At 37.3% G+C, this 27,091-nt stretch overlaps 1 protein-coding gene across 7 annotated transcripts in view; it reads left to right on the top strand.

Moving 5' to 3' along the window:
* GOLGB1 (golgin B1) overlaps positions 1 to 27,091 on the top strand; it is a 55,222-nt gene that overhangs the window by 23,495 nt on the left and 4,636 nt on the right. For all 7 annotated transcript variants that reach the window (XM_037525463.2, XM_037525467.2, XM_037525465.2 and 4 more), the window contains 8 exons: positions 2,107 to 2,180; positions 4,499 to 9,621; positions 10,692 to 12,558; positions 21,281 to 21,459; positions 24,253 to 24,418; positions 24,604 to 24,738; positions 26,085 to 26,228; positions 27,011 to 27,078. In XM_037525463.2, coding sequence (XP_037381360.1) covers positions 2,107 to 2,180; positions 4,499 to 9,621; positions 10,692 to 12,558; positions 21,281 to 21,459; positions 24,253 to 24,418; positions 24,604 to 24,738; positions 26,085 to 26,228; positions 27,011 to 27,078 — 7,756 coding nt within the window. The remainder of the gene's footprint in view (positions 1 to 2,106; positions 2,181 to 4,498; positions 9,622 to 10,691; positions 12,559 to 21,280; positions 21,460 to 24,252; positions 24,419 to 24,603; positions 24,739 to 26,084; positions 26,229 to 27,010; positions 27,079 to 27,091) is intronic.

Consider the following 27,091-nt stretch of genomic DNA (forward strand, 5'->3'; position numbering starts at 1 on the left):
GCTCACTATGATTTAGAGTTGTTACATGAGTTCCGTTCTCTTTGCCCTTTTTTACAGGGCTATCTGGCCTGAAAGTTTTTTGTATTAGTTTTTGTGTCTGGTCTCGTAGGTTACCTTTGCTTGACATGTCATGTTCTATTCAGTTTACCTTCTGTGCTTCCATTTCGACCAGCAAATAATCTTGTGCCGTATCTGAACACATTATATATACTGTGTTGAATTAATTAGTTTCATGAATGTTTATTTACTAGTCAGCAAAAATCTATGATGTCTTTGCTCTGTGCAGGCACTTATCTAGCTGCTGGGAACACTTTCTGAGGTTCTCGAACTCTAGAAAGTTGTGACTACACTTGAGGGAAACATGGACCATAAGCATGTATATAGGAGCATGTATATAAATAAGGAAATTTCAGAGAGTGATCTGTATTATGGTACTAAAACAGGTTACTACAAGATTCCATGAGGGAAGAAAAAAGCAGTGTCAGAGTCATCAAGGGAGACCTCTATGAGAACTTCTGAATGATAAAAAAATCTGAATGATAAAATGTGGACAGCCATACAAAGAGCAATAAGTATTCAGAGAAGAGACAAAAAAGCAGTGTAAATACCCTGAGGTCTGAATAAGCTTTATACGTTTGCAGACAGAGAGAACACTAGTGTTTTGGGAGTACGATGAGCAAAAATGAGGCAGTGCAAAAAGGAGTGATGAGAGTGAGTGGGGTCAAATCATAAGGCCCTTTGTTAAGAAATTTGGATGTAAACAATTTTGCTTTTTACCCTTTAGTTTATCTTAGTTTCTCAGAAATAGTACTCACTCTTTGGGGGCAGATAGATACTCAGTAGTTTTATCCTCCCAGAACTGCTACCTTTTTAAAGATATCTGCATTATAATAAACATGAGATAGATCTCAGAAGACTGGTGTGTGAACCCAGTTATCTGTGAACTAGCTGTGGGTGTAGTCATTTCATTTTTTTTTTTAAAGATTTATTTATTTATACAAGAACCGGGGTATAAGAACCACCAGATGTGCGGGAGGGTGAGAGGATTCACCAGAGACAGAGCGGGAAACAGAACAGGCAGACTGACGAAATACACTGCTGAGGGGAGCAGTCTGCTGCGCCATGAATTCTCGCCGGGATTCTCAAGGCTGGGATTCCTGCAGGCCGGTGGGGATGGAACCCGAGCTGCAGAGGCTGCGGACAGCTTCACAGTGTGGCACTCAACTGCCTGAGCCACCAGGGAGGCCCCTAGTCATTTCTTTTATTTACTCATATGATCATTGAAGAGATTGGAGAACTTCCTTCTGGTGCTAAAATTTAATGTCTTAATGAACATACATAAAAGAACATTCAGGATGTTCTCAGTGCCATTTTAATGCAAGATGTGTATTATGAACACACATAGTTTTTTTTTTAAAATAATAAATTTTATTTTTATATTCCCCATACAATTGCAACCCCCCCATTCTGACCCCAATCCCTCCCCTCCCGCCCCCCCCACCCCCCAAAAAGTGTCTCTGGTTCATAGTTTTTTGTTGATTTTGATTTTCACTTTCTTATAGTTATTCATTTTCCTGGTCCCTTATTTAAGTTTTCTAGATTCCTGCTATGAGTGAGACCATCCGGTATTTTTCTTTTTCTTTCTGGCTTATTTCGCTGAGCATGATCCCTTCCAGCGCCATTCATGTTGCTGCAAATTGCATTGAACACACATAGGTTTTAAAGGGTAGGATAATAGATAAGTTAAGGGAAATTAATGCCCTGAAAATCCCAAATTATGCCACAGAATAGCTGTGTCATGTCCTATGCTTCTCATACTTAATGTCATATGCACATGTCACCCTTCTCTTTTAAAGCCCTCCACTGTTTATTAAACTTCATTCAGATAAATAGTATCACCTAATACCATTCTGACTTTTATCTCATTTTCTCATCTTGCCACCTACTTATTTCAATAAAATAAGTCTTTCATTTCCCCCAAACTATTTCATTTCTTTCTTTCCTTTCGATTATCTCATTCATCTCAAATAGCCTTACACAGAGCAATGTGTCTGTTCTATGAAACACTACATAAATGTTCTAAGAATATTTATTTGTGATTTTCAGAAAAACTATCTTCTCGGATTACTCTCCTGGAGGCTCAGAATAAACTTAGTGAGAGAGATACAGAGGTCAATGAGGTAAGTGGTTTGTTATTAAAATAATCAGAATATGAGCTGTATCAAGAGGAATTAGCTTTAAGCCTAAACATTCTCCAATTTTCTAATGTTGACAGGGAATTACAATACCCAGAAAATGAGTTATATTTAAGAAAGTCATAATGGTTATGATTTCCCGTTTACTCTAATTTTTGAAATTAGGAATTTATCCTGAACCAACACAAGTACAATAAGCATTTACTTGGGACTCGATGACCTAGTTCTCATACTGGGTTATTATTTATTTCAGCTTCTTTGTCTATTTCACAAAAAATTTTCTCAATGAAAAGACTGAATAAAATCTCTGTTTCTCTCCAGTCAACTGGCACAATTTCACTTAGGACTATATTGAAAAGGGTATCTTTGGAGAATGGTTCTTTTTACAACCTGAGAAATACTCTAAGAAATATGTGGTTGCTTAATATTCTGTTGATTTAAGATTATTGTTAACTATATTGCATGTAATCAACCATATTCTTCTAATCAAGAAGTGGTGAAGTCACTGGCCACAGAAGTATCTGCTCATTAACTGTATTAGAGTTCTTCAGCAACATAGAGCTAATGGAAAGTGTGTGTGTGTGTGTGTGTATTTGAAAGAGAGGGACACAATTATTTTAAGAATTTGGTTCACACTATTGTGGAGGCTGGTAAATTCAAAATCTACAGGGTAGGCCACCAGCAGGCTGGAGGCCCAGGAAAGAGTTGCAGTTTGAGTTGTCAGGCAATCTGCTGGTAGAATTCCCTCTGTAGGAGTTCAATCTTTTTCTTTTCTTTTTTGGTTAAGACCTTCTACTGATTGGGTGAGGCTGACCTTCCTTATGAAGGGTAATCTGCTTTTCTAAAAGTTTACTACTGTATGTCAATCTCACCTAAAAATACCTTCACAGAAACATCTACATTAAAGTTCGGCCAAGTATACGGGTACTGTAGCCTATCCTTGTTGAATAAAATTTAACCACCTCATTTATGGAGCCACTAACACTGTGTCCACAAAATTGTCAGAAGGGGGCTATTTTGAAACTTGTAGCATGATAAATACACTAACAGTAAAAGTGAATCTTGTTTGGACAGGAAGATGCTTAATGTTTTAAGCTTAGAAGTAGTATCGTAACAAAAACAAACAAACAAACAAAAAACCTTAAAAATGAGCAGATAAAGCAGGTAGGAATCTGTTAAGAAAAAGAAAAAACAACCTTAAGTGAGAACAGGGAATGAGGGAAACAAAACCATAGAAAATACAAAAGAAAGGTTGACTAACATAATATCCCTTTGGAAAAGAGGAAACAAGTAGAAAGCATCCATAGATATATAATGTTATAAACCAGTGTTACTTCAGTTAAAAAAAAGTTCTTAGCTGTAAGCACCCTTTAGCTTTAAGCTGAGCTTACAGCTGAAAGGGGAAGACCAGTATTAGAGGGTAAAGCAATGAGAATGGCTAGAAAGAGGAAAATTCTCTGGTTATCTGCCCTCTCATTATGAGATGACATTAGTTTTTCAAATGTTAATTGAACAAAAAGCTAATTGAACTCTGTAGATACTATAGGGAGCAGCAGAGGGCAAGACTACAGGAAGAGTGTATGTGAAGTGGCCTAATAATTACAAAAGAGAAAATAAGAATATCTAGGGTAAGGAAGAGGACAAAAAAAGAGTTAGTTACATTTAAAGTCTTCAGGCAGAAGTGAGGCCTTGACTATATCAGGTCTTTAATATGTGTAAGGGTGGGTAAATGGGAATGTGACATGAAGAAATAAGTGATCATTTTCCCTGTGCTAAATACAGTGCTCAGTTTTGGTTTTAGAAATTTGAGTGAGTAATGCATTGGAGAATTATAAATGATTAAAAATAATATTCATAAAAAGTGATGGGATAAATTTTCTTAATCATTTTAAAATGACTGAGATTCCAAGATCTCCAAGAGAGCAGCAGATATTGAATACTTACTAGGTGCCAGTTTCTGCTAATAAATGGCAGTGCTAAGATGTAAACTCAGATGGTCAAGCTGAAGAGCTTGACATTATTTGACAATCCTGTTTTGTTTTGTTTTTTCCCCCCTATCAAATTGGATATTTTTTTTTTTTCTGGGGAAAAAAATAGATTCTGTTGGCAAAGGTGGAAATTTTATTGTATAATTTGTTTCCAAACTCACTTAATAAAATGCTAATTAAATTTACTATGAGATTCACTGATTTTGTTTTCCAAGAAAAAAATGATAAAAATAATTTACTGAGCAGTCCAACACAAAATATCAGGTTTTAGTTATATCTTCTTATAAAAATTTTTCCTTTCTTTTTTTGAAATAGATCAGTTTGGATGATACTAGCAGACTCAATAAGAGCAATCTTCCTACTGAGGAAAGTGGACAAGATGTTCTTGAGAACGCATTTTCTCAAAAGCATAAAGAACTATCTGTTTTATTGTTGGAAATGAAAGAAGCTCAAGAGGAGATTGCGTATCTGAAGTTGCAGCTTCAAACAAAGAAAGCTTCAGGGGACCCTGAAGTCAATGACCAGAAAGAAATAAAAGAGACAGAGGCTGAAGAAATACCCCCAGTCAAAATGAAAATATTGCTTGAAAATACAGCACAACATTTCCCCCAAGTGCTAAATGAAGAAAGCAGTCTTCCAACAAGTGAGGAAGTGCAAGAGAGCATGACCCATCAAAATGGAGCATCTGAGGATACAGCTCTAAATGATTCTGCAATAGAATTGAAATTAGCAAAGCAGAATGATGCCGAGAAAGTCCCACCTCAAGTACCAGGCATTTTTCAGGATGAATTGGAAAGGCTAAAAAGTCAAATTTTGGAGCTTGAAACAAACCATAGCAAAGCAGAAGAAATCTATGAGAAAAATTTAGATGAGAAAGTGAAAGAAATAAGTCACTTAACTCAGCTGATTGAAGAGTTTAAGAAAAATGCTGAAAACACCAGAAATGAATTCACTATTTTGTCTGAAGAAAGAGACCAGCTTCTTTCTCAGGTGAAGGAACTTGGCATGATAACGAAACTAAGAACCCAGATACAACAGCTAGAAGTGAACCTGGCCGAAGTAGAAAAACAAAAAAGTGTTGACTGTGACAAACATGCTACTCAATACAACTTGCTAACTGAACAGATCCACAGCCTCAACATAGAACACAAATCTAAGGATGTGAAAATTGAAATTTTACAGAATGAACTGGATGATGTGCAGCGTCATTTCTCTGAACAGGCTACCTTGGTAAAAAGCCTGCAAAATGAGCTGCAAAAGAAGGAAAGTGAAGTGCTTGAGGGAGCAGAACGTGAGAGTGATCTCTCAAATAAGGTGGAAGAACTTTTACAGGATGTGTCACATAAGGAACTTCAAATAAGCAAAATAGAGCAACTTTTATTAGAGAAAAATAGAGATGTAGAAACCCTCCAACAAGCTATTGAAGAGAAGGATCAGCAAGTCACAGAAATTAGCTTTAGTATGACTGAGAAAATGGTACAACTTAATGAAGAAAAGTTCTCTCTTGGAGTGGAAATTAAAACTCTTAAAGAACAGCTGAATTTATTATCCAGAGCTGAAGAAGCAAAAAAAGAGCAGGTAGAAGAAAATAAAGAAATTATTTCGGGTGAATTGAGCCCAGCTGGGCTAGTAAGTAAAGAAGAACTTCAGCATGAATTAGACCTTGTAAAAAAAGAAAGTGAGCTGCGAAAAAGAAAGCTCCAGGCAGCTCTTCTTAACAGAAAAGAACTTCTGCAGAGAGTTAGTAGATTAGAAGAGGAATTGGCTAAAGTGAAAGATGAATATAGGAGTGAGAATGAGAACAGCAAAATGGATGGAGATAAAGAAAGCAAAGAAGATCCAGGAAAATGTATAGCTTCTAAGTGCCAAGAAGTAGAAATTTCTTTAAAACAGACAATATCAGAAAAAGAAGTGGAATTAGATCATGTAAGAAAGGATTTGGAAGAAAAGGTAGCAGCCGAGGAACAATTACAGGCTATGCTCAAACAGGTAAATCAAACTTTGAAAGAGAAAACCGACCAGATAGATCTGCTCCAAGGAGAAATCCTTGAAAAACAAACAGTTATCCAGAAGTTAACCATCAGTAACAAGGAAGCAGGCAATGGGAGCTCAGTAGCACCTGTAAAAGAAACAGTGGCCATCAGTCCACCAGGTACAGGTAGTGGAGAACATTGGCAGCCAGAACTAGAAGAAAAAATATCGAGCCTGGAAAAAGAAAAGGAGCAACTTCAAAAGAAGCTTGAGGAAGTGTTGACCTCTCGCAAGGTGATTCTCAAAAAAGCACAGGAAAAAGAAAAACATCTTAGGGAGGAACTGAAACAACAGAAAGATGACTATAATCGCTTGCAAGAACAGTTTGATGTGAAAAGCAAGGAAAATGAGAAGATTGGAGACCAATTAAGAGAATTTCAGGCTGAAGTAAGAGAATCTATAGATAGAAAAGTTGCAAGCACTGACCAGAAGGAGCCAGGCTTGACCACTCAAGGTTCAGAAGAACCTTTATTCAAAGCCACCGAGCAGCAACCTGCACAATCTACTTCAGAGTCTGCCATAAGCCCAGACTGGCCTCCTCATCCTGAGGATGCAAACGCTCAGCAGATTAAGGCCCAAATGAAAGAAATAGAGGCCGAGAAAGAGAAATTAGAATTGGAGATTAGTTCTACAGCAAATGAGCTAACTAAAAAATCAGAAGAGGTATTGCAGTTACGAGAGCAGGTCAGTCAACAGGGCTTAGAAATCCAGAGACTGAGTACCGCTTCCTATGAAGCTACAGCCCATGCAGAAAGCCTGAGAGAGAAATGGGAGCATTGTCAACTAGAAATCGCTGAACTGGAACATTTAAGAGAATTACAACCTGCCCTAGATGAACTGCAAAATGTCATAAGCAAAAAAGAGGAGGAGGTTAGATACCTGTCTGGGCAGCTTAGTGAGAAAGAAGCAGCCCTTATGAAAGTACAGACAGAGATAATGGAACAAGAGGATTTAATTAAGGCTCTGCACACACAGCTGGAGATACAAGGGAAAGAACATGATGAAGTGATAAAGCAGTTACAGTCGGAAATTTGTGAAGTAAATCAAAAACTACATGACAGTGAAACAAGTAAAACAAAGGAACAGATACAAAGGAAACTACAAGCTGCCCTTATCTCCAGAAAAGAGGCACTAAAAGCAAACAAAGGTCTCAAAGAGGAGTTGTCTGTGGCCCAAGAAACCATTGAACATCTCACAAAGTCTCTGGCTGATGTGGAAAGCCAAGTTTCTGCTCAAAATAAAGAAAAAGACACTTTCATAGTAAAATTAGCTCATCTTCAGGAAGAAAGAGACAAACTCATTACCGAAATGGACAGATCCTTGATGGAAAATCAGAGTCTCAGTGGCTCTTGTGAAAGTCTGAAGTTCGCTCTCGCGGGTGTAACTGAAGACAAGGAGAACTTACTGAAGGAAATGGAATCTCTGAAATGTTCCAAGATTGCGGAAAGCGCCGAGTGGCAAGAAAAACACAAGGAGTTACAAAAAGAGTATGAAATTCTTCTGCAATCCTATGAGAATGTTAGTAATGAGGCAGAAAGGATTCAGCATGTGGTCGAGACCGTGAGGCAAGAGAAGCAAGAATTGTACAGCAAGCTGCGGAGCACAGAAACAAACAGAAAAGAGACAGAAAAACAGTTGCAGGAAGCCCAAGAAGAAATGGAGGAAATGAAAGAAAAGATGCGAAAGTTTGCTAAATCCAAACAACTGAAGATTCTTGAGTTGGAAGAAGAGAATGACCAGCTGAGGGCGGAGGTCCACCCCACAGGGGGCCCGTCTGCCGATTGTGCGGAAGGCCTTCGTGCTTCCAATGCCAGCATGAAGGAGGAGTTAGATAGGATCAAAACTGAGCATGAAACCCTTTCTAAAGCGTTTGAAGCTTTAATGACTGAGAAGGACATTCTAAGTGAGGAGGTGCGAAATTTAAAGCATCAGATGGAGGATAATGTATCCAAACAAGTTAGTTATTTAGAGCCCATGGAGAAACATGACAACCAAATCACTGCCACTGAAGAGGCTACACAGCTTGGCCCCGATGAGGCTAATGAGCAAGACTACCAGAATGTGAGCACAAGGCCTGAGAATTCTGAATCAATTCTGTCAGAAAACACTATCAAGCCTGAGAGATGTGAGGATGTCAGCACTCATGATGACAGTAACAACTACGTACAGCACACTGAAGAAAGAATTGCAGAATTGGAGGAAGAAAGGTGGAAAGAAAAAGAATTTGTCCAGACTTTAGAAAAAGAGAGAAATGCTCTCCTCAATGAACTGTCTGCAAAAGATGATGAACTAAAAATGCTTCAGAAGGAGCTAGCTGAAATAAACCTGTTATATCAGCAAATCCAAGAAGAACTTACTAGAGTTACCAAGCTAAAGGAGACAGCAGAAGAAGAAAAAGATGATTTGGAAGAGAGGCTTATGAATCAATTAGCAGAACTGAATGGAAGCATTGGAAATTATCATCAAGATGTTACAGATGCACAAATGAAAAATGAGCTACTAGAATCTGAAATGCAAAACCTTAAAAAGTGTGTGAGTGAACTAGAAGAAGAAAAACAGCAGTTAGTTAAGGAGAAAACTGAGGTTGAATTAGAAATGCGAAAGGAATATTTAGAAAAAATACAAGGTGCTCAGAAAGGACCCAGCAATCAAAGTCATACAAAGGAACTTCAGGAGCTTTTAAAAGAGAAACAGCAAGAAATAAAGCAGATGCAGAAGGACTGTATCAGGTACCAAGAGAAAATTAGCGCTCTGGAGGGAACTGTTAAAGCCCTAGAATTTGTTCAAACTGAATCCCAAAAAGAATTGGAGATAACCAAAGGAAAGCTTGCTCAGGCTAATGAACACCGCAAACAGGCAGAGACAGAATTAGCTAGCTTCAAAGTATTGTTAGATGACACTCAAAGCGAAGCAGCAAGGGTCCTAGCAGACAATCTTAAATTGAAAAATGAACTTCAGTCAAATAAAGAGTCAATAAAAAGCCAAATGAAACAAAAGGATGAAGATCTTGAGCGAAGCCTCAAACAGGCAGAAGAAAAATACCTGAAAGAGAAGAAGAATATGCAAGAACAACTGGATGCTTTCTATAGAGAAAAAGCCCAGTTAGAAGAGACTTTTGGAGAGATTCAGAATACTTTGAACAAGAAAGACAAAGAAGTTAAACAGCTTCAGGAAAACTTGGATAGTACTCTGGACCAACTTGCAGCTTTCACTAAGAGCATGTCTTCCCTCCAGGATGATCACGACAGGGTGACAGATGAAGCCAAAAAATGGGAGAGGAAGTTCAGTGATGCAATTCAAACCAAAGAAGAAGAAATAAGACTGAAAGAGGAGAACTGCCATGTTCTAAAGGATCAGCTTAGGCAGATGTCCATCCATATAGAAGAGTTGAAGATTAACATTTCTAGGTAAATGAAACATAACTCCCTCCCCCTATCTTTGCAAGATAGTTGAAGGTCAAGAAAGTATTCTGTTCACTTTTAATATTATGTGACTAATTTGGCTTAAATTTCCCCAAGATATATTCTCTCTCACTTCTGATTTTTTTATTTTTTTGGTAATGACTTTATGCTACATGTATTAACATGAAAAATTCACATCTGCTTCTCTCCCCACCTTTCTAATGAGAGGCCTCTTAGATTTCACTCTCCATTTCCATTTCCACTACTTTAGTCCATATTCTTACCAAGTACTTCTAAATTATTGCCTTCGCCTTTTAAATGATCTTGTCTTTTCTGTTACTCATATTCCACATCAATTCATAGTGCTTATGCCTATTAGAAGCATTTTCTTCAAACTTCAGTTTTGTATGACTTTTCCAGCTCAATGACTATGTCCCCACTAGTTTGTACTCCTCCTCTTTTAATAGGATCCTTTTATATTCTGAGACAGGTTTCCTCATTTTCTCTCATACCAAGATTATTCTTTAAAGGGGCCAACAGACATTAGTTTGTCTGGATTGATGTAAAGCAAATAGGAGGAAGTATTACTTTTTAGTGTTCAAAACCATTTCACTAAGATAAGCAACATACTTTTGAGTTTATGATTTTTTTTCAAGATTTATTTATTCATCCATAAAAGAACCCGGGTACAGGTCAGACGTGCGGGAAGGTGAGAGGATTCACCAGAGACAGCAGGGAGCAGAACAGGCAGACTGACCAAAATACACTGCTGAGGGGAGCAGCGGGTGGGACAGGAGAGGTCTGCCGGCAGGCTGGGATCGAACCCATGCTGCAGAGGCTTCGGACAACCTCGCAGCACTGTGCTCAACCGCCTGTGCCACCAGGAGAGGCCTGGAGTTTATGATTTAAATATATGAACCCTTATGTGTACTATTGGTTTAATACAGAGCATTCTACAGAACTGATTTCTCCATAAACAAGATGAAGACCTATTCAGATTTTGGTACATGTTGTTGTATATTTTCCTTAGGCATCCTTGAAATCTTTTAATTAGTGGCCTTCTCTCTTTTTTCCAGACTTGAACATGATAAACAGATTTGGGAGTCTAAGGCCCAGACAGAGGTCCAACTTCAACAGAAAGTCTGTGATACTTTGCAGGGGGAAAACAAAGAACTTTTGTCCCAGTTGGAAGAGACTCGACAACTGTACTACAATTCGCAGACTGAATTAGCTAAGTTGGAATCAGAATTTAACATTCTCAGAGACCAGATGACTAATCTAAATGAATCTTTAGAAAAATATAAGGAAAATAAAGAAAGTTTAGAAGCAATTATAAAGCAGCAAGAGTCTGATATCCAAAATTCTAAGATCAGTTCTGAACAGCTAGAAACTGATCTTCAGGCCTCCAGACAACTGGCCAGTAAGCTGCATGAAGAAATAAATATGAAAGAGCAAAAGATTATAAACCTGCTTTCTGCCAAGGAACAGGCAATCCAAGAAGCCATTGATGAAGTTCATCATCAACATGATAAAGAAATTAAAGAATTGGAAAATTTGCTATCCCAGGAGCGAGACGAGAATGTTGTCTTAGAAGAGGAGAACAAAACAGCTCCTCACAAAACCAGTCAGCTTATAGAAATACTGAAAAACATCAAGCAGGAAAACATGCAGCAGAAAGCTCAGTTGAATTCATTTGTTAAATCCATGTCTTCTCTCCAGGATGATCGAGACCGCATAGTTGGTGACTACCAACAGCTGGAAGAAAGACACCTATCTATAATCCTGGAAAAAGATAAATTGATCCAGGATGCTGCTACGGAAAATAATAAAGTCAAGGAAGAAATTCGATGCTTGAAAGGTCATATGGATGACCTCAATGCTCAAAATGCCAAGTTAGATGCAGAACTGATCCAATATAGAGAAGACCTGAACCAAGTGATTACCAGAAAAGATTGTCAGCAAAGGCAACTCCTTGAAGCTCAGCTTCAGCAGAATAAGAAGCTGAAAAGTATGTGTGCTCAGTTAGAAGAAAAACTGAAGCAATCTGAGGAAGCAAAGGAGGATCTGCAGAGGTCTTCAGTTACCTTACAGGAGGAGAAGCAAGCTTTATCTAAAGAGATTGAGAGCTTACAAGTATCTGCATCCCAACTACAGGCCCAATTAAAAGTAAAAGAAGAAGAGATACAAAGGCTAAATACTGTGCTTTCCTCCTCTCAGAAGAGAATTGCAGAACTGGAAGAGGAATTAGTTCAAGTCCAGACAGAAGCTGCCCAGAAGATAGAGGAAATGGAAGATAAACTGAATAAAGAGTTAAAACATTTTCATCATGATGCAGGAATAATGAGAAATGAAACTGAAACAGCAGAGGAAAGAGTGGCAGAGCTCGCAAGAGATCTGGTAGAGATGGAACAGAAACTACTCACAGTCACCAAAGAAAATGAAGATCTTAAAGCACAAATCCTGTCTTTTGGAAAGTCCATGAATTCTCTTCAAAATAGTAGAGATAATGCCAATGAGAAGCTAGATGAAATGCAGAGAAAACATGATGCCAATCTGAAGGAATTGGCACAGATGAGAGAAGAACAGGGTCTCATAAACAGAGAACGAGAATCTCTTGTATCTAAGGCTGCTTTTCCCACACACTCTACTGAATGTAACTGCTTTTCTCAACTTGAGAAACTTAACCTACAGCTTTCATCCAAAGATGAGAAACTGCTTCACTTATCGTCAAAACTAGAAGATTCTTATAACAAAATGCAATCCTTTTCCAAGACAATGGCCAGTCTACAGAAGGAAAGAGATCACCTGTTAAATGAACTGGAGAAATTCCACAAATCAGTGGAAGGGAAGAAGAGATCTGCAGTCCAGCCTGCATCCAGCCAGGCTGAAGTAAAAAGCTTGAAGAAAGCTATGTCATCACTCCAAAATGACAGAGACCGACTAGTGAGTGTCTAGTTCTTGCTTGCTTATCTTCCTTTAAGAATTTTTGAACCTTTCTTTATACTAATTTTTATTTCTATAGAAAAGAGTAAACAAATTCTTAATATATTGCCTGGGCACTTGGAGGCGGTATTATATATTCCGCAGACTCTGTTTGGTCTTAAAAACGTAGAAACATTATTTAAATTACTCTTAGCCTGCCGTTACCATGTTTTAAAAAATTACAAGTTGCCTTTGCATAGAGTTTCCCGCTAGTTATAAAAAGACAAAAAGATGGAGAGCTGTTTTGTTCGTATTTTTTATATACACATGCACATAAGTGTTTCCAGAAGTTGTTATAGTTAAATTGAAAACATAGGGACAACACACTGCCTTCATAGTAGTGTTCAGTAATAGCTCATCTGGTAGAATTAGGGATAGAGTGGATTCAGCTTGTCTCCTAATTTGTCAAATGTAAGTTAACTTTTAAATTTAAAGAAATTAACTTTTCTAAGGTTTTATTTATAGACTGAACCATTTACTCACTCTCCTTTAATGCCCAACTCTTTTTCACTTCTATTTTTTTTTTTTTAAAGATTTATTTATTTATACAAGAACTGGGGTACAGGCCAGATATGCAGGATGGTGAGAGGATTCACCAGAGACAGAGTGGGGAACAGAACAGGCAGATTGCTGAAGTATACTGCTGAGGGGAGCAGTGGGGAGTCAGGAGAGGTCTGCTGCGCCATGTTGTATTCTCGCTGGCCAGCAGGGATCAAACCAGCGTGCAGAGGCTGCAGACAATTTCACAGCGCTGCGCTCAACCGCCTGTGCCACCAAGAAGCCCCCAACTCTTTTTCAGAGAGAAGGATAAGGAGACTCCACTGCTAAAAATTTTGCTGCTTTTAGTAGGATACAGCACTTTCATCTAGGTCTCTTTGTCCTGAAAACTTCTAGGTCATCAAGATTCGGAGGCAAAAACTAGAACTACGTAACTGAGGTGGTCAGGAGATTCTACTTTGTGACATTACTATCTTCAGTTTTCCTAACAGTCACAATTTATTAAGGCCTGTACTTAGATCAAACCGGATATAAATTGAACTTCAAAAGTCTGAATTTTTCATTTTAAAATTATCTTTTTCATGCTCAGGCACTGAAAATTCCAGTTTTTATGGTAACTCTAGTAAAAAAAGATCATTTCTCCTAATTCCCTTTCTTTGTAGGCAATGTGTTAATTTTTCTTATACTTAATATCTAATATTTAGAGATAATCTCTTCCCTTTTTGTAATCTGAGCAGAAACCCCCTCCCTTTTCAGCTATATTTTTGATCAGCTTAATTTATCCTTATTTGCTTATAATTCTAAAATAGTTTGATTTCAGCTGACTTTGTCTTAGAAGCTTGGCCTTTTGTTGTGCCTTTCAGAATGTACATGCAAAGGTTTTTATCAGGGTAGTATACATCTCAAAGTGTAACTTATGGCACCCTGGTGCTGATTCTGTTCTAAATCAAAATCTTTTTCCTGGTGGCTGTTAGAATAGATTCTGAATTAACTATGTTTCTTTCAGCAAACACTATGAACTTCAACTTTCTTTCTCTTAATTCTAATTCCGCATTTTTGTTTATGAGTATTTGCAAGCCAAGCTAGCTTTTAAAAAAATTTCCATTTTCCTCTAACTCATGGTCATATTCTTCTGTTTCCTAGGACTCATAATGATCTATGATTTTATTTCATTTAGCCATCAAGGTCTATCATTTCTTTATGCACAGTATTCCTCAAATCTTTTTTACCTTTCCATCAACATCTCAAGATAAGTTCTTAACACTTTACCCTTAAACTGTTATAGTATTGCTGCTAACGGTTTGTCACCTCTTTAGTACACTTTATATGCCATTGCTGAATGAATCTTTCTGAAATGCTGATTTCTTCTTTTTTTTTTTATATAGTTTTTTGTTGATTTTAATTTTCACTTTCTTAGTTATTCATTTTCCTGGTCCCTTATTTAAGTTTTCTAGATTCCTGCTATGAGTGACACTATCCGGTATTTTTCTTTTTCTTTCTGGCTTATTTCGCTGAGCATGATCCCTTCCAGCGCCATCCATGTTGCTGCAAATTGCATGTGTTTATCTTTATTTATTTATTTATTTATTTATTTTTTTAGTAATAAATTTTATTTTTATATTCCCCATATAATTGCAACCCCCCCATTCTGACCCCAATCCCTCCCCTCCCGCCAAAAAGTGTCTCTGGTTCATAGTTTTTTGTTGATTTTGATTTTCACTTTCTTATAGTTATTCATTTTCCTGGTCCCTTATTTAAGTTTTCTAGATTCCTGCTATGAGTGAGACCATCCGGTATTTTTCTTTTTCTTTTTGGCTTATTTCACTGAGCATGATCCCTTCCAGTGCCATCCATGTTGCTGCAAATTGCATGTGTTTATCTTTTTTGAATGCTGAGTAATATTCCATGGTATATATGTACCACATCTTCTTGATCCAGTCATCTATTTTTGGGCATTTGGTCTGTTTCCAAAGCTTAGCTATTGTAAACAGTGCTGCTATAAACATAGGTGTGCAGGTGCTCTTTGGAATTGATGTTTCTGTGTCCTTTGGGTAAATAGCTAGGAGTGGAATTGCTGGATCATATGGAAGCTCTATGTTTAGTAGGTCCAGAAATCTCCACACAGCTCTCCATAGTGGTTGGACCAGTTTGCACTCCCACCAACAGTGCAGAAGAGATCCTTTTTCTCCACACACCCTCGCCAACATTTGTTGTTGCTAGTTTTTTTAATATGTGCCATTCTCACTGGTGTAAGATGGTATCTCATGGTAGTTTTGATTTGCATTTCCCTGATTACAAGTGATGTTGAACATTTTTTCATATGCCTGTTGGCCATTTGCATTTCCTTTTCAGAGAAGTTTCTTTTTAGCTCTTCTGCCCATTTTTTGACTGGGTTATTTTCTTTGTTGTTGTTGAGTCTCATCAGCTCTTTGCAGATTTTTGTGATCAGTCCTTTATCATTAGTGTTGGGTGCAAAAATGTTCTCCCAGTTGGTGGGGTTTCTCTTTGTTTTTGTTATTGTCTCTTTTGCTGTGCAGAAGCTCTTTAATTTGATGTAGTCCCAGCTGTTTATCTTTGCCTTCACTATCACTGCTTTGGGTGATGTATCTGTAAAGATGTCTTTGATGTGCAAATCACGTAGTGTTTCGCCTATATGAAATGCTGATTTCTTATTATGGCACTACTCAAACCTTTAAAAGTTGTACTATCTCTGGAATAGGCTTAGGATTCAAACCTCTTAGTCTGGCATGTAAGACACTATCATTTGTCCTTACTTTATTGGCCAGCCTTTCCTTTCACTGCTCCCCAAGATTCTACTCTTCCTTCCAGCCGAACTGATGTGTTCATTTTGCAATAATTATATGTAGTACTTCCTACTTACCCCCATTACCATTCTCTCAGCCAAAATGTCATCTGACGTGATTTTATTTTGGATCTGAGTATTTCCTACTCCTTTCAAGTTCACCCCAGAGCTCAAATCCTCTGGCTACATTGTCAGAGGATTTTCTGTTGCCTTTGTTTATATTTCCCTAGTATTTTCATTTGTCCCATATTGATATATGTTTATATCTGTTGGTGATATGCACGTATGTGCACACTTATGCTTATGTATGTTTAATTTCTATACACTATTTTTTATTTTCTGAATTAGATCACTAACTCCTGCAATGTAGGTGTCATTTCTTATACTTGTTTGTATTTTCCTTTCTATTTAGTATAGAAGTAACTAATCATGTGTCAGATAATCAACAGTTGGTGATCATTATTTTTATATTTGTTGTTATTACTGAAAATACCATTTTCCCCATCTTGTAAAACTGTCATATCAGGGAGTTACTGGGAACTGTTAAGACTGAGGCTTTTACATTTGTGACAAAGAATTATAAAGCCTAGGTAGAGTTATAAATCACACGAAGGCCTCACCTAGTGACACTACACACATGGTCCACGCAGTCTCTGTAGCCCTTCTGCATATTTGCTGAATGTATTGCTGCATATTTGCTGAATGTGTTGCTAAGTGCCCCTCAATTTTTGCACATATTTTTTTCTCAGTCTGTTTCATGAACTTCTGGTTTTTCATCTCTCAACCACTGGCTACATGTACAATAAGTAAGGGAGAGATCTTATTTCATGACTATCAGTTTAATTGTTCAGCCCAGGTCAGCAGTTTATCAGCTCTGCCTATGCTGAGCTTTCTTTCCCTGAGATCCACCCCAGAGATGATTTAGATTTGAAAGGGACGTTAAGTTACTTTGATCCTTTTCTTTACTTCATCAAGGGAAGCTCCCCAAGTCAAGTGTAATAGTCTAAGTGGTGGGAAATTAACCCACAAACTAAGCTCTAAAAACATTCATGTTTATCCAGACTGCCTTAGGACTTTCTCATAATCAGATGAAGCACTTAGATGATTCCAGCCTAAAGGTCTTCAGAAGTACCTGTGTTTATTTATTTACATTCACTTGGTTCTCAAAATTACTTCAGTACCATGTAAAGATTTGAACAGTTTTTCAAGATAATATAATACAAAGAACTGGGAAGGAAGAGATGATGGGGACAGGAGAGAAAAAGATTAAACCAGGATTAAAGTTTTTGTCCCAAAGAGATGTTACAGTATCCTCTGAAAGATGGGCCACCAATTTTGCTCTGAGCTTTCTGGCAACCATCAGAAATAGGAACTTAAAGAATCATGTGCATGGATTACAGTGTCCATGTTTTAGGAAAAAGGAAGAAAGAAAGAGCACATTTTCAATGTATAACCCATTCTCCTGATGTAAATTAATTTTTATTTTGGCTAAATCAAAATTCTGTGCTTACATTTTTATGACTACAAATGTTATTAGTTCTGAAAAATGCTTCTTTTGTTCTCCTAAACATCATCATATTTTCTAGTTAATCACTGTGCTTTTATTGTTGATGTTGTTACATACTTAGCTTGCTTTGTACTTTGTGGTATAACTTAACCCAAGATTTACTGCCATCCTTATACATCTCTCAAGATGCTTATTCCTGTCAGTTTCATCTTCATGAACAAAATTCAGCCAGGATTTCTGACTTGTTCTTATGTGAACCAAGTTGCCTTGTCCTAGAAAAGAATGTTCATCCTAGGATATTGCTCTTTTCTCCTGTGCTAGATTGATCAGTTTCTTATATTCCATGTCTTCCTCATCTTGGTTTTGTGGTCATCATGGAAAGGAATAAATCATTCACTAACTTCCCAAGCAAAGATACTTGGGAAGTAAATTTATGAAATTCTGTTTTTATTTCTCATACCTAACTGATAGTTTGGGATGACATAGAAGTGTGGGCTAAAAATAGTTTCCTTTCAAAATTGCAAAATCATCTGTTGCCTTTTAACTTGTATGTGGCTCAGAAGTCCACAGCTATTCTGATCCTAATCCATTGTACGTGATCTTTTTCTCTTTCCTTCTTTTATCTTTTTCGGGAAATTTTAGTTCTGAATTTTCCAAAAATTAAAAGAGCTTTGAAATTTCATGATGATAAACTTCAGGCCTATTTTTATTCATCATCTGGTAGTACTTTGAATCCTTAGATGTCATACTCATCACTTCAGGGCAATTCCTTTGAATTATGTATTGCCACTTTCCCCTATCCTTTTTCTCAGTTGTCTTTTTTTCTGAAAATACTGTTAATTAAATGTAGGACTTTGGGATTAGTTCTACAATTTTCTTAATTTTTCTATTCTTTTTGGGAAGGTATGAGAAAATTTTCTCACCATATTTTTTATTGTAGCTATCATGTTCCTAGTTTCTTTTTATTATTTTTTTATATCCTTGTTCATTTTTAAACAATATTTCCTTCCCCCTCCCCCTCAGGTATAGTCCCCATAGAGTTTCCTTCACCAATGCACCCGTGCACCATCACCTCAGTCACCTGTGCTCCTCCCTCCCTCCCTCTGATCCCTCTCCCTCCTCCTCCCCTGCAGGATGTCTCTGATTTATAATTGAATGTTTTTGCTTTGTTGTGTTTTGTACTGTTATTATTTTTTTACACTGATGTGTTATTTGGTTCCCCTATATTCCTGCTATAAATGAAACCATCTAATATTTTTCTTTTTCCTTCTGGCTTATTTCACTGAACATAATTCCTACTAGTTCCATCCACGTTGCTGTGAACAGCATGATTTTAACTTTTTTGATTGCTGAATAATTTTCCATTGTGTGTATATATTTACCACATCTTCTTGATCCAGTCATCTATTTTTGGGCATTTGGGTTGTTTCCAGGTTTTACCTATTGTAAATAGTGTTGCAATAAACATAGGGGTACAGGTGGTCTTTTGAATCAATGTTTTTGTGTCCTTGGGTAGATCCCTAGGAGTGGAATTGCCAGGTCATATGTAGCTCCATTTTTAGTAGACTGAAGAACCTCCAGACAGCTTTCCATAGTGGTTGGACCAGTTTGCACTCCCACCAGCAATGTAGAAGAGAGTTCCTTTTTCACCACATCCTCGCCAGCATTTGTTGATACTTGTTTTTTTTGATATATGCCATTCTTACTGGTGTAAGGTGGTATCTCAATGTGGTTTTGATTTGCACTTCTCTGATTATAAGGGATGTTGTATGTTCCTAACTTCTAAAGATCTCTTTTTGTTCCCCCCATGTCCCATGGATGTATGTTCTTCTTGCTCCAGGAGTAGTGTTGGTAGTTTTATACCATGAGCTTTTCTTTTTAACTTTTTATTTCTGCTATGCTTTTTCTATTTCCAATATTCTCTTAAATATTTCAATATATTACATCTTTTTACTCTGTTAATCTCTTCCATGTTACTTTTTCTCTAGTTCCTTTTCACCTGTCTTAATATTATCCATTCTTCATGTGAGGGTTAATCCTTGGTATACTCTTCATGTTAAAGATAGGGTCTAAGAAGCTTGTGGGTGGGATGTTTCATTGCAGGATGATCTTGCTGAGCGTTTTGTGGGTAGTTCCCAAGTTTGTATCTTTAGTCTCTCTTGACCTGGTCATATTATCCAACGAAGACTTCTTATTTCCTTTGCAGAAGATAAAATGTCTGTGTGCCAGCACTCCCCATGCCAAGTAAGGGAAAGACTTCAAACATTCAGAAAGCATACATTCACTTGATCAGCCTTATTCTAGAGCAGTACCATTAACCTTCAGCTGAAACCTGGTTAGTGTTCCATAGTCCAGAAACACTTCTTTTACCTTTTCCAGAGAAAAAACCTCTAGTTGTCTGTCAGGGTAACAAAAAGTGCGGAACTGAAGAGGGTACTTACGGATGCAATCATTTCTTAAGTAGCTTTTATTTAATCTTCCTTATTTCAGCTACCACTTCCTCCCTACCCCCATTACCATCTTTTCCAGAGGTACCTGGTGCTGTTAATTCCTGAGCCTTTTTGAAGATTCTGCAGAGTAAGTTTTATTGGTTCTTGACTTTTCCTACTGCCAGCTTCACCAGATTTGGCTTTCCCAGATCTGTTAAGTCAGTTACCACTTACGCATCTGCTTTTCAGCTTCCAAAATTAATTTTGTTGCTGCTGACTCCTCTCCTGTTCTTTCTGTTCTTGTGTTTTATGCTTAAAAAGAATGCCTTCATTGTAGCTTTATGATTCAGCTTTATGAAACATTCAGAAAAGATGTGTATTTCAAGGCACCTCTCTGCCCAGATGTCCTGACATTATTTCTTGCTACCAAGCTTTTTTAATGAGTATTGAGGATAGTTTGCAGATGTGTCTAAAATGTAGACAGGCAGTTTTGCTAACTAAATCGAGTCTGTCATTATAGTGTCATCACCACTAACTTTATATGTTTTTAATTTTCTCATTTGATTCTCATAATATTATGAAAGATAGTATAATTATATTCATTATATAGGTGAGGAAAATAAAGGTTTAGAGAGTGTAGAGAACATGTGTAAGGTCACATAACTTATGTGGACAGGATATCTGATTCTGAAGCCAAAGTCCTCTTAACTGCTGGGTCTGGACATCACAGTTTTCTTTATAGTCAACATAAGCTAAACTAGAGTTGAGCTTGAAATCCATTTAAGAAAGTTTAGAGCCTAAACTTTGGACATGGCTAAGTAGAAAGCCAACCCACCTTTACACATCTTGTTCTAGGGAGTTACCACTGACAAAGAAGCCAGAGACTTCTTAAGTGCACCCCATGTCAGAGTTGTAGATCTAGCATCTACAGGAATTTAGAAAACCTAAAAAGGGATCAGGAAAAAGACTAATTATAATAAAGTAAAAATCAAAATCAACAAGCAACTATAAACCAGAGACATACTATGGGGGTGGTAGGGAGGGATTAGGGTCAAAATAAGGGAGGTGAGAATTGTATGAGGCATATAACCAAGATGAAAATGCATACATTGTACAAAAATGTAAAATGATGTAAAAAATATATAAAATAAAATTTTAAAAAAAGAGCTAAGGGGAAACAGGTAAAAAAAAAAAAAAGCTAGGGAACAAGGATGGAAGTTGCAGAATGGTTAGCCCTCGAGCCTTGATGGCAGCTCTGGGAGGGGATCCCCTCCAATTTGGTTGCATGTATTTCACCATTTTAGAGACCAATGCTGCAGTGATCTGTCAATGGGCTGTCAGGTGCTGGTAGTCTGTCATGGTGTCTAACTTAGGGAGCCGCTGATGACTTGCAACTGGATGAATGAGGTGAGATGAATCACCCTTATCCTTTCTGTTTGGTTAAAGCTGAAAGAATTAAAGAATCTGCAGCAGCAGTACTTACTGATTAACCAAGAGATCACTGAATTACGTCCACTGAAAGCTCAACTTCAGGAATATCAAGATAAAACAAAATCATTTCAGATTATGCAAGAAGAGCTCAGACAAGAAAACCTCTCTTGGAAACATGAGCTGCATCAGCTCAGGTATGATAAAACCCTGCTCTTCAATCCTTTTCATTTTCATTCTTTTTTTTACTCTTTTTATTATGAAATAATTAGACTTAAAGAAAGTTGCAAAAATAGTACTGAGAATTCCTATGTGTTCTTCACTGAGTGTCCTCCTATGATAACATCTTACATAATTATATATCAAAATCAGGAAATTGATAGTGATACGATTCAAAGGCCTTATTCAGATGACACCAATTTTGCATTTATTCAGATATGTTGTGTATGTAGTTCTTTGTAATTTTATCTGCTGTATAGATTCATATACCCACCACCTCATGCAAAATATGGAACTGCTCCATCACCACAAATATAGCCCTTGTGCTACTAGTTGATAATCACGCTTTTCCCTTCCCATCCCTGCATCCCTAACCTCTGACAACTGCTAATCTGTTTTCTATTTCTTTATTGTTTGATGAGAATGCTTTATAAGTAGAATCATACAATATATAACCTTCTGAGCTTCTATATATGTCTCCTTGAGACATCATCATTGTTGCCTGTATTAGTTCATTCTTATTTATTGGAGCAAAATCATATTCCATGGTATGGATGTACTCCATTCACCCATTGAAGAAAATTAGGATTTTTTTCTAATTTTTAGCTATTGGATATCTGTTATGAACACTTGTGTATAGATTTTTAAGTGAACAATAAATTTTCATTTCTCTGAGATAGTTGCCCAGGAGTGCAAATGCTAGACTGTATGGTAAGTATGTGTTTAATTTTTCAAGAAACTGCAAAAATATATTCCAGAATGACTATACGGTTTTATATTCCTACCCAGCAATATATGTATGATCCAGTTTCAATATCAAATGCTGCATTCTTGTCAGCATTTGATATTATAAGTATATTTTAGTTTTTTATTGGTGTATAATATCATCCCATTATGGTTTAGTGTGCATAATGGCTAATAAATATTAACATCTTTTTTATGTGTTTGACATCTGTATATCCTTTATGATGAAATGTTTGTTCATATGTTTTATCCACTTCCTTTTTTAAAAAAGATTTATTTATTTATACATACAAGAGCTGGGGTGTAGGCCAGAAGTGTGGGGGTGAGAGGAGTCACTGGAGACAGAGTGGGGAACAGAACAGGCGGATTGACTGAAATACACTGCTGAGGGGAGCAGTGGATGAGACAGGAAAGGTCTGCTGTGCCACGTGGGTCACCTCCCTGGCTGGAGATTGAACTCGTGCTGCAGTAGCTACAGATTGCTTCACAGTGCTGATGCTTTGCGCCACCAGGGAGGCCCCTTATCCATTTCCTAACTGTGTTGTTGATTTTGAGTTTTGAGAGTCATTTATACATTAGTTACAAGTTCTTTGTCAGATATTGGTTTGCAAAAATAGTCTTTAGCTTATTTTTTCATCCTTCTCAACAAGTTTTTTTTAAATTTTGATTAAATCCAACTTGTGTTTTTCTTTATTCAGATTCAGTTACTTCTATTGTTCTATCTTCAAGTCACTGATAATTTTTTCTATCACCTCTTTCTGCTGTTGTGTCTATTGAGTTAGCTTTTTAGTTTGAATGTTATACTTCTCAGTTCTAAAATTTCCATTCAGTTCTTCTTTATGTATTCTATTTCATTGCTGAGGCTTTCTGTGGTTTCATTTCTTTCCAGTGTGTTAGTAATTGCCTATTGAATCATTTCTATCATTTCTTTAAAATCTTTCATGTATAATTTCAACATCTTGTCATTTTGGTGTTGTAATTTGTGGATTTTCTTTTTTTCAATCAAGTTGCATTTTTGTAGTTTCTTGAAAAATTAAACACATACTTACCATACAACCGAGCATTTGCACTCCTGGGCAGTTATCGCAGAGAGATGAAAATTTATTGTTCACATAAAAATGTATACATAAGTGGGATATGTGGTGTTAATAAAGAAAAACCAGTGAATTCACTGCCATGTCATTCATCAAGTCCTGAGCCCCCTAGCTCGATCCACCTTCTCCCCATCTTTCTAAGCCTAAGTCTTCTTACATTTGTTTTTTTTTATAATTCCCAGGGGCTTTATCTATATTTATTGGCCACTTGACTGAATTCAGGGAATAAATAAAAATATGAGCAGTTAATATTTATTAAGTGATGGCAGTGTATCAGGCTCTGTGTTTGGTACATGTCAGATAGTATTTCATTTAATCGTCACAATAATCCTAAAGAGTAATTGTTTATTCCCATTTTACAAATGAGTATCAGAGAGATTGAGTAACCATCACTCAGGGTCTCACACATAGTGTGTAGCAGAGCCAGCAGTAGAATCTGTGCCCTTTCAGACTTTGCAGCTGCATTTTTGTAACTAATGTTATATTGTTTCATGCCTCTGCCTTTATGAAGAATTACAGTGGTTTCCCATTACTGCCAGAGTAAGCTATTTAACATGATAGTCAATGCTGCATATGATCTGACCTCTTTACTTTCCATCCCAGTCTGTCCATTCTCCACACCGCCTACTATAACATTTCTGAAATAGACTGTATACATTCTTGTGTCTTTTGCTCAGTTTGTTCTCTGAACCTGGAATGCTTTTTCTGATGTGGAAACCTGACTCATTGTTCAGTGTTTACACCAAACGCTTGCTTTGCCATGAAAATGGTGTTGTCTTATCAGTTGAAATACTTCTGCTTGATCATCATATAAATTTTACCCTGGATGTATTTTACTGTATGTCCATCTCACAATACTATTTTGAATATAGAATTACTGTTTTTTGTCTCACCAGTATACTTTTGTCTGTGATTATTTCATGTTTTTTCTAGGATGGAGAAAAATGCCTGGGAAGTTCATGAGAGGAGAATTAAGGACCAGTACCTTATGGCTCTTTCAGAAAAAGAGCGGCAGCTTTGTCACCTGCAAAACCTGCTGAGGGAATGGAGACCTCCTTCCTCCCAGACTGAGACTCTCAACGAGCAATACCAAACACAGGTAAGTAATGTCAGTGTTGATTGCTGCTCGAAGATCACCACCACCCAGGAAGCAGCAGCTTCCTCCAAGCTAAGTGTCCACTTCCCATCTTATAACTTCCTATGAGGTGGCTCGTGTTTTTGGAGGGAAGGATGTAAGCATAAACGATCTTAACAGAGAAATTCATCAGTGCTTGTATCCTGCAGGCTTCTTCAGAAACAACTTCTGTAGATGGGTCACAAGATCTCGTTTGTGAGACTGAAGTTCTTAGAAATCAACTCAATGATGCTTTAAAGGAAATTCACCAAAAGGATTTAAGAATTCAGCAGCTAAACAACAAGGTGAGTTTCTTCAGCTAGACTAACTTTTGATTGCTTGTTTCCTCAACTGGAAATAAGAAGGGAAGAGTCCTAGCTTCTGTTATGTAAACATTGGTTCGAAGAATGTTTATACAAACATTAACTCAGAATGCGTATAAAAAAGGATGTTCTTTGATTGAAATGTATAGTCAGGTTCTTTTCATGTAATGTATATAGTCCTGTAGTAAGTACTTTGGAGAGACATCTTTGTGGTGGTTTATGTATCTGTTGTTAGCCATAACTAGAACCTCAAACTTGACAGCCTGCAAGTGTAGAATTATAATTCTAGGGAACCAAATTCAAATCAATGGGCAAGTTTTTCTTTCATTATAAAAATAATTTCCTCTTTTTGAAATGGTGAAAAGTTGGGCTGTTTTATCAAGTAGCAAGTACCCCTGATACTACCCATGTTCAAGGAAAGAATGAATAACTACCTGTTATTCATGTAGTAGAAGAAAGGTCTGCTTTGAGTGACTGAAATGTTTCTACCTGTGAGAGTCTGTGCTTCCAATATAGCTTCTCACATGTACATCAGCATATTAGGATGTATTTTGTTTCTCCTTCCTGTCTCTTATTTTTTTTAAGGATTTATTTTTTTATTTATGCATATAAGAACTGGGGTACAGGCCAGAGGTGTGTGTGGGGGTGGTGAGAGGATTCACCAGAGACAGAGTTGGGAACAGAATAGGCAAATTGACTGAAATACACTGCTGAGGGGAGCCGGCAGGAGAGACAGGAAAGGTCTGGTCCGCCATATGGATTAGCTCCCTGGCCAGGGATCAAACTCATGCTGCAGTGGCTGCTGATAGCTTCATAGTGCTGAGACTAAACTCCTTGCACCACCAGGGAGGCCCACTCCCGCCTGTCTCTTACCCTGCTTTTTGGGGAACTTGTAATATTGCACAAATTTCAGGTGACATCTCTATCTCCACTCACCTCAAACTTTGTCGATTAAGTCATTTCTTAGTAACATCAACTTGGACCCACACTACAGCCTTTCTCCTGAAACAGCCTGACTTATTCGTTTGTAGATTTCTACTTCCTGGCTTTTCAGTTAATGTACTAGTCACCATCAAGTTTCCCTGCTATTCCACCGAAATTATTTTCCTTTCTCAGTCAAAAAATCCTGATTTTTCTCACTTTGAAGGAATACACAGTGCTGTTGTTGCCATTATTGAACTAAAGATATTTCATAATACCTTTGCCTAAAAAATTGGGTTCATAATGATCTAATAAAATTTGATCCTTAAAACTCAGGACAGTTAGCATAAGCATTGCTTATAATTAAACAGTCCTGTGTTACAGTGCTTATCTTCTCTCCATTTCAGTTTTCTCAGCTATTAGAAGAGAAAAATACTCTTTCTGTTCAGCTTGGTGATACCAGTCAGAGTCTTCGTGAGAACCAACAGCACTACAGTAACCTTTCTAATCACTGTGCAGCTTTGGAGAGGCGTGTTCAAGAGCTGCAAGTGGTAAGAGGAAGGGAAAAGTATTAAAAAAATAAGTGCAATGATAAAGCATAAAAAGACGCACTGAAGAAACTGATGTGTTCAGGCTAAAGATTACTTAGGTGTGATGGAAGAAAGTGGGAAGAAGAGGAGAGTATGAATAGAGATGGGAATATTTTCTGGGAAAAATTAAAGGAATTACAAGAAAATAAAGATCAGTGAGAGATGGTGGGAAAGGAATCAAAAAGTCAGTGGGGGACCATGATTACTGAGGCTTTGGGAACTCTGAAACTAAGAGAATTTAAATTTTGCTTTAAGAAATAAGAAAACTGTAGGAAGATTTTGACCTGAGGAACAGAATCAGCATAGTTATTGACTGTAGTGGAAAGGAATGCACCTTCAAAGTTGAAGGACCCTGGGACCTAGTATGGAGACAAATAGGACATGGACAGGAGAAGGGGGGTTAGGAGAGGTTGTAGATTAGAGAAAGATCAGAGTAGTGTGGACAGCGCATGAGCCTCCACTAAAAGAAAGCAGGTCAGTGGTAAGCCTTTTAAACTTTCAAGAGGAGAGATTGAAAAAATGAGAATCTGGGAGAAAAGGTCCTTAAAAGTTTTACTGTAGGACAAAAAAATCTATTAGAGCAGGAGTGTCTCACGTCTAAATCTGTAGTTGAAGAGAATTATAAATGGAGGTATTCCTCTCCAAGATATCTCATTCTCTCCAGTGTTAAACAAGTCCTCATTTTGCCCAAGTGTAGTTACTTAAGCATTTTCATCATTGAATTACTAAACTTATTCTTCCAGGCATCCCAGACTACAGATGATACTCACAGGAAAAATAATAATGGAGATCTGAAGGAACCACAGCTCAGGTGGGGAGCACCT

Source organism: Talpa occidentalis, unplaced genomic scaffold (assembly GCF_014898055.3).
Source record: "Talpa occidentalis isolate TD23 unplaced genomic scaffold, MPIMG_talOcc4v2.1 talOcc4.4, whole genome shotgun sequence".
NCBI lineage: Eukaryota > Metazoa > Chordata > Mammalia > Eulipotyphla > Talpidae > Talpa > Talpa occidentalis.